This window comes from Oscarella lobularis, chromosome 13 (assembly GCF_947507565.1).
Source record: "Oscarella lobularis chromosome 13, ooOscLobu1.1, whole genome shotgun sequence".
Classification (NCBI taxonomy): domain Eukaryota; kingdom Metazoa; phylum Porifera; class Homoscleromorpha; order Homosclerophorida; family Oscarellidae; genus Oscarella; species Oscarella lobularis.
Window position 1 is genome coordinate 1,321,757 of NC_089187.1, and position 8,504 is coordinate 1,330,260.

The window sequence follows — 8,504 nt, forward strand, 5'->3', positions numbered from 1 at the left end:
GGGGTTAATTGTATTGGTTCAATTCCAATATTACCAAAAGGCTTTGATTTTGGGCCAGACAGAAGGGGAGCGGCACTTATAATACATGCTAGTCGAGTGGTTAAGACCCACGGCGCACAGGTGAGTAATGATCAACCAATAGAGGATGCCAGGCGTGATTTTAATCCAGCGCGTGCGCAATACTTGTTAGTGAGTCGAGAAAGGGGCGTGGCGCCTTTTTCTCGTTGAGGAAATGCTCAATGGCAAAAATGAAAACCAAACAGTTAGAACTAATGATTATACACCTGTTAGCAAAACGTGCGTGGCTAAGAAGTAAAATGTTGGACCGCAATTAGGTTGAAAGCGAACAGTCACGTGACCACGAGCAACGATAACTCAAAAGCAAAAGCTTAGAAAAAATCAGTCTCTACCGCTAAATATAGGTTATCACATGGCGTCGAGGGCGATACGGGATTTATCACACCGACACCCGAGGGAGTGATAATCCCCGAATCGCCCAAGAAAGCCGTGTGATAACCCACTTATATCCCGTTACTCGCGATAAAACGCGATGCAAAGTGATCGGTTTGTGTGGTGGTTCCCGTGGTGCAGTGCGTAGGTATGGGTGTTTGTAAGGTGGGTATAGACGATTCCGCCTTGCTTCTTTTTTTCTTTTTCTTTCTTTTTTTTACAGTACCGTCGGCTTCCTCCTCTTTGTAACGTTTTTAGACGTGCGCGCTTGAACCGGCGCGAGTTTGGGTCGAGAAATTGGAGCGATATCACTTCGCGCATGCCACGCTACATCGCATGCTTAAAATCGCTTCGCTGTACGACTTAGAGGGTTAGTTCACTTCTACCAAACTTCCCGAACCCTCGCGGAGGATGCAGCAGATGTAGCGGGATAAATCGCATGCAGGGGCCCCTTTTCTCAGGGATGATATATATCACCCCCTGCAGTCGTCATTGACGACGGGCGATAACCTCATATCGCCCGTCGTCAATGACGACCGCAGGGGTGATAGATCATCTCTCTCCTCCGGGATGATACGAGGTTTATCACCCCGGTCGGCGCCTTTTATCTTCCCCCGCACCGGGATATAACATAACCTTCGTTAGTAACATCTCTTTGCAAAAGAAAAAATATTTCTTTTGTATAATACAAAAATTGTGATTCTGCCTTTTTACGTTGTTGTTTATCAATAGAAGGATATCGGTTCACACTGATATTTTTTCTAAGCTTTTACTTTCGAGTTATCGCTGTTTGTGGTCACGTGACTGTTTGCTTTCAACCTAATTGTGCTCCCGCGTTTTACTTCTTAGCCACGCACGTGTTGCGAACGGGTGCATAACAATCAGTTCTAACTCTTCGGTTTTCCTTTTTGACATCGAGCATTTCCTTGACGAGAAAAAGGCGCCACGCCCTTTTCCCGACTCACCAACGAGTAGTGCGCACGCGCTGGATTACAATCATGCCTGGTAACCTCTCATGGACCTGTAAAACAGGATTAAACTAATTGTCAATTGATGGGCCAGAATCGTATTAGGTAGAAGGCGGGACAGAAGACAGCCTTGCCGTTGCGGAAACGAAAGTCCGCCGTGGATAGACGTCGATTGAATGGCTACTGGCTATAGAGGAAGAGGTGACTGCACGTACGAACGTGGCAAGATAGAAACCGCCGCACAGGATAGGACCAGACAACGACTGGAAACGTCATTGACTACCGCGTCGACTTGAAAAACCGGAGGCGGAGTTGAGGACGCGTCGTGTTGTAAGGTGCCGACAGAAAACGTGGTGGCGACACGCGGCGCGTGTTGTGTATTGTCTTGTTGTGCACTGAACTTAGATGAAAAAAGAGAAGACTGCTGCTCAATTGTTTTCAAGACGGCTTTGGCATGAGCGGCCGTGGTGATAAGCGGAGGTGTTAAACTCGGTGGCGAAGGTGTTCGAGTGTTTGTCGATATCGCGGAACGTTTTCTGGTCATACCAGCATCATGTCGCCGACGCATATCCGAAAGCCCACATCACCGTCAAAGCGATTCTCGCGAAGCTTTGTAATCTCTGCTAACATAAAGTCGACGCCTCGTTTGAGCAATATCATTTTCATTGACACGACCAAGGAAAGGCGAGTCGTTTAACGACTACATTATGACTATTACAAGCATTATTGATATCACAAAACTTGCATGCACATGCGAAAGCGGCTCGAGGAAAGGCAAATGCGTCACGGACAGGATTTCAACAACATCCGTAACAAAAGCGTTCGGTAAAATTCTTCGATCTAAGTCCGCTCACGCTACATAAGTGCGTTCACATGCTGTGCAGGGATAGAAAAAAAGGAATTCTTTTTTTTTGATGAATCATGACCATTGTGGTCCAAGCACATTACAGACAGACCATTAGACCATTAATGCTTTAAGACGATGGCCAAAACGACGCTGAAAACCCAGCCGTAAATCTGCTTTGAAGTCATTATCATCACCGAAGAGTACGATGTATCGTGAACCATGACATTTAGTGCGGCCAGCTGCTCATCAAACGCGCAGGCTTGATCGGCAGAGCCGTTATCAGACGGAAGATAAACAGACACAATCAGAATTCTTGATGACCCCTGATTCAAAGCAATAGCGCTCAAACGATCGGAACCTGTAGAAACGACACCGATATCTGCAAAGATTTCCGCCACAAAACAGCCGAGCCTCCAAAAGGACGACCGTTACAATAACATTGATAGCTGTCCATGGGAGAAACTGCATTATACGCAAATTTTGCCTCGCCAACCCGGCCAAGCAAACCGAATTCCTCCTTGTATAACCAATGCTCTGGGAGCAACAATGTCTGCTTGCACAGCAAGCAAATTAATATCATCCTGTGAGAACTTGAAACCACGACAATTGAAACTAATAACACGCAACGAAGTAACCATTACTCCGAAGCGGTCATCAAGCGCGGCCCTTCTGTAGCAACTGTGCGGGGCCGGCGGATCCAAGGGCGAATTGAAACGAACTGAGGCCAAGACGAGCAATCCATCATACTCTTGCAATCAACTGCTTTCACGCAGACTCGTGCTCTAGTGGACCCTCGCACTCGGGATGGCAGCACAAATGCTGAGACTGGTGTAATCCCAACATCCCGGAGAAATTCACAAAGAGTATCTTCAGTAGAAGCAGGGTGAAGATGACCAACAAAAAGTCCATAAAGTCCCTCTTTGATTCCACTCCCTGAAGAGACGATGCTTTCTTTCGATTACCACGAATGACAGAAACATTCCGTTGCTTGATCTGAGCAGCCAAGGACCAGGGGTTTTTTCCAGTCTGGCTAGACTTGCGAGGCGAGCCGGAAGCAGTACAGTGCATCGTCGATTATCCGAACCCCTCTAGTCTAGGTCCATTACGGATAATCGATATTACGGATAATCGGTAACGGGTTAAATAATCTTTATTACTTTATTTTTATTATTGATTTTTATTTATTTCGCCCACAAACAAACATTTTCATATGCTTTCCACACAAGGTAGAAATATTACTTAGCAAAAAATCTTTCAATTTCTGTTTGCTTTAGACTTTTCATCCTATTGTCGTCTGCAAGATCGCGCAGCGTTCTCAGAACTCTGAGATTATTTGCGTTTGCCTCAGGCTGCTGTTCCAGCCAAGCTAGGCATCCCTCAAACATTTTAGAGTCCTCCGCATGAGAAATCGTCACCCTTTCGTCATCAGAGTCGTCGCTTTCGTCTGGTTCAATATCGTGTTCACCTTCCTGCACTTTTGCGATTATTTCTTCGTCAGTAAGAACTGTTTCCGCGTTTCCATCACGGGTGCGAAGCCAATCAAAAATATCTTTTGGGTCTAATGGCGCGCTGGAATTCTTAGCCAGTTCAGACAGTTCCAAAACTTCAGCGCCGTCGTCGTCATCACTATCATCATTATTTGAGTCGAAATCGTCTTCATCTTGGGTAAGTGGAATTATTTTTCTCCACGACTTTCTTATTGTTGTCATTGTAATTTCATCCCAACTGGCAGCAACCATATCTCCGACAACTTTCATATCAACCGTCTTTAGAAATGTTGGAATCGGCACACCTTCTTCATCCTCGAGCAGAAATTTGCTGAGTAGCTTTTTTCTGTACCTTCGCTTCATGGATTCCAATACCCCTTGGTCCATTGGCTGAATAATTGAGGTAACATTAGGGGGGAAATATTTCACCACAATTTTCCCATCTGAGCTCATCAGCTCTTTCTCGCAAAAGTGCGCAGAGCAGTTGTCGAGCAGTAAAACAGCCCTCTTTTCAAATCCTAATTCTTGCAGATGTTCACGAACGTTCACAACAAAATAAGTATGAAACCAGTGAGAAAAAAGCTCGGAAGTCATCCAAGCCTTTTTCTGACCACGGTATAAGTACGGAAGAAGCTTCATATCTAACTGACGATAGCAACGAGGTTTATTTGACTTACCAATCATGAGGAGTGGCAGAAAAATGGAACCCGACGCGTTAGAGCAGGCTGCCAGCGTGACTCTGTCCTTGGCCTTTTTTCGCCCAGCGGCTGATTTCTCGAAAGCGCCGGCGAGGGTTTTCTCAGGAAGTAGACGAAATTGTAAGCCTGTTTCATCCAAATTAAAAATTTGATCTAAAGAGTATTTTTCTTCAGAAATGAATTTTTGGAACTTCTCAACAAATTCACACGCAGCCTTTTCATCAGCAGACGCCTTTTCACCTTGGAGGCTTATCTCGCGAATTCCATATCTTTTACAGAATTTTGTCTGCCATCCTGATGTTGCCAGAAAAGTATCGGTTTTTCCCATTTTTTCGTGCAGCTGTTTGGCTTTCTCGCAAAGTAGAGGCCCAGATACAGGAATTCCTTGCTGCCTCTTCTGGTTGAACCACATAAAAACGGCATCATCCAGCTCTTCATTTATTCCCATTTTCATGCTCTTTGCAGGCCGACTCATGCCTATTTCTGCAGTCTTTCGCTGAAAGTCTAGCAGTTTTTCACGGTTTTTTCGAAGGCCGGAGACGGTGCTTTTAGGAATTCCGAATTTTTCTGAGACAACAGTCAAACTGCACCCATCCGTAAGCATACGTACAGCAGCAACTTTGTCGTCGATGGACAAGACATGCCTTTTGCGCTTGGTCGAACTGTTGGAGGCCATCGCCAGTTAGCGAGCGTGAAGAGGATTCACACTAAGAAGCGTAACGTGGCGTCCAAATAAGGACAAAGAACGTGACGTAACAATAGGTTGCACCCAATCAGGTCGAAGTTCTTACCTAGCGTGCGCAACATGTCGTCTTCACTGCCTAGTTCCTATGACTCTTATCAAGAACAAACAAATTTTCAAGAAAAGCAAGAACAATTTAGAATTATTTTTAAAGACAAATACGGACTGTAGCTTTTTTCCAAGGATTTTCAATTTTCATCTTCTTCGGCGTGACGATCAGTGCACACGCGCTTTCCAGTCAAAATCGAGACAGACAACTCGTCTGGACTCTGAAGAGAAGGTTCCTCTTGACCAGGAAAGTGAGGGTGCTTGTTGTGGGTCTCTCTCCCGCTGACAAGATCCATGGCTGGACGCTTTCGTTTTGAGATATCAAATGAAAAATCTCTATAACAGCCATCTTGAGTGAATGCTTTGAATTTTAAGCTACCTCTTACTTTTCTTTATCGCTGCAAGGATTTCCTGTCAGAATAGATATTGACATATCGCTGTCTCTACTTTTGGATGATACATCTGCAAAATAAAGTGAGTACGATTTCAATATATGCTGTTATAGACCGTCTATCCAATGGTCGGATGAGTAATCGGACGTTTCATACTCGTCCCATTTTGGAGAAAATCCAGAATCAGACATTTCTTTGTATACCTTCTGAAAATCCTCACGTGTCCATTTAGAGTGACCACTCAAAATAGAACATCTGCAATCGTACACTCGGGATCCCCATCTTCGAGATCCATCCATAGAGTAAGGTCTTCCAACGAGTTTCCTGGACAAGGAAATGATAGGTTCTAATGTTGAAAGAAATAACGGCAGCCTCGTTTCAACCAACCCCTTAATCAGCACCATTTTCGCATCCAATAAAGGAGCGAGAATGTCAGCAACGTCTTTCTGCAGGTGTCTCATAGACACGCCGTTGCTCAGGCCGAGAATAGAGTTTCGATGAAAAAAGTTTCCCTCTTCTCGGCGGAAAGTCAATACGAGACCATCAAGGGCAAGATTCCAACCATCCGAGAGACGAACACCCCTAAGCTGGCAAAGGAAAGAGAAACTCGCCGCAAGCATTGTTCGAATAGCGCGCTAAAAGCGATGCCGTAACAGTTACGTAAGAAAGAAAATGCCATTACAGATAATCGACGATACGGATAATCGACGTTCGGATAATCGACGATGCACTGTAACAGCAGCATAACTGCGAGCATTCTTCTCTTGATTTTCGACTGACGGTCTCTCTGCTCTGTCAAAAACGCCACGTTCCCTCGACAGGGCCTCAGAGTCTGGTCCCCCGTCATTTTCCCTCGAAGGGGCCTCAGAGTCACGATCTGGTCCCCCGGAGGGAGCCTCACTTTCAAAGGCCGCAGAAATAGAATCGGGAACACTGACCAAACTAAGCTGGGGCTCTCCTGGAGTTGTAAACTTGTCCACTTTCCGCGTCAAAACCGCAACTGCCTGAACTAAGTCGGAAAGCGCCGCTCCTTGACGAGATAACTCGTCTGAAATTGAACACGACACAGCGGCTGTAGTGGTGGCTATCTGTGGCGATTCTCCCACTTTTTGCCTGTAGGAGAGCGTGGGAAGTTGGTTAAGGAAGACGGCCGCAAAACGTGGCAGCGTGACACCGTGCCGAATCGACTACGTGAAAACCTTAAATATGTCGGAAACCTCCATTGCAGCAATTGGAGACTTTCCCGTCTGCCTATGACGCGACTTCCGTATGCTAATTGCCTCGTGGCCTTCACACGACTCCAGACTTTCGAAAACAACGTTGCGAGCTGATGAAATCGCCGAGTCATTGAAGCCATCGATAACTAAAGGTTTCAGATAATCTACAGGAACCGACTCTATCCCATTCTGAATGAAACAGAGAAGATCGTTGATGACAGCATCACAAGCACCCAACGCCATTATATATCCGGGGTTATCATATCGTGCCGACATTCATTCTAGCGGTGGCGGCGCCTTCTCCTTAAGCCACGTACCAACCTTGTCTAATTCCCGATTTTCTCATGGCTTCAAACGATTCTTCCATCCATTTTTATGTAACTTCACATTCTACTGGTGGCGCCTTAAGGCCGGTCGGATACAATAGTATCTTATTGCATGGCGAACTACTTCTAGTTCAACCTTTTTCCTCTGCCCGTCGTTTGACCTCGAAATTTTATCGGCGCTTTTCCAAGGTAAATTTTCTTCGCCCCCATACTGTTGAAACGCCGATCACACTAGAACAAACTAGATGGATATGTTCGGAAGGTGGCTACGGGAAAAGAAATTCTAGTTTGGCTAGAAAAATTCCAGATATTTAGCCTAAAAATTTCGATAAAATGGTCCCTAACGGGCCTCGTAGTCGCGCAGGGTTCTCTCGATGAGAGGCGCATAAAACCCTACGGGCGGTGTAGGCGGCAGACGAAAGCATTTTCAAGTTCAGCGCCCGTCTTAAGCCAAATTATGTTTTATAATTTTGATAAATAAAATTAAATGAGCTACGTGATGTTATCTGCCATTGTCACGTCATCTGCTTGGAGTTCGTTATCGACAACTTGTTGCTAACATTGCCTAACAATATGTTTTTGCTGGATTACCTTGAGATGAAATCGTCGTCTGAGACCAATAGACACTACCCGTATTAACTGCGCATGCTCTTGGCAGCCATGATAAGAGGGGATCACTTAGCGACCGTGCCGGTCACGCGACTGATTTTCTCTGTTCCTCTGTAGAGTTAGCGATCTCTTTCCCCTTGAGTGCTTTTCTTATAGAATAAACTCCGCTTTTGCCAAGTTTCGAGCGCCTCTTTCAAGCAGAAGCACGGCTACGAGCGAAGAGAGGTCGCCAAATCGGCGACCTCTCATGCCAGCCCGGTATGTCACACGCGGTTACTAGTCGGTGCATTAGTAGGCTAAATCATTGTACTTTAATAAACGCCTATTCGCTCAAATTTGCGTCTTCGATAAAAGACAGAGTTCGCTGGTCATTTAGCGCGAGTTAGACAGAACACACGCCTGAGGTTCCTGCGAAGGATGGACGAAGTCTTTAGCTCAGTTACCTTCTATATCTATCAGCGCAATCGATCAGTATCTCTTATTCGATGTTCTACATGAAGATGGGAAGCCTGCAGGGGCTCAGAAAGGTCGAAGCAAGGGATGGACGCTCTGGAGGAACGAGAACGTTCGGAATGTCGTCCTTAACAACGCAAATGGCGTTTGCTTCAATATTCAAGCGTCGATGAAGTTGAGCGTGAAGTACCAAGCGGTCATTCAGTTAGATCCTACTATGGGGTCTGTTATGAAATGCACGTGCCAATGCAAGGCAGAAAAGAGTGG

At 45.6% G+C, this 8,504-nt stretch overlaps 1 protein-coding gene across 1 annotated transcript; it reads right to left on the reverse strand.

Moving 5' to 3' along the window:
• Nucleotides 1–3,500: 3,500 nt before the first annotated feature.
• LOC136194864 (jerky protein homolog-like) lies at nt 3,501–4,925 on the reverse strand. Its single transcript, XM_065984114.1, has one exon. The coding sequence runs from the start codon at nt 4,923–4,925 to the stop codon at nt 3,501–3,503; it is 1,425 nt and encodes a 474-aa protein (XP_065840186.1).
• Between the last annotated feature and the right edge of the window lie 3,579 nt (nt 4,926–8,504).

Bases quoted from the DNA above. Each gene is read 5' to 3' on its own strand.
- LOC136194864 (XM_065984114.1), bottom strand. From the start codon at position 4,925: ATGAGTCGGCCTGCAAAGAGCATGAAAATGGGAATAAATGAAGAGCTG.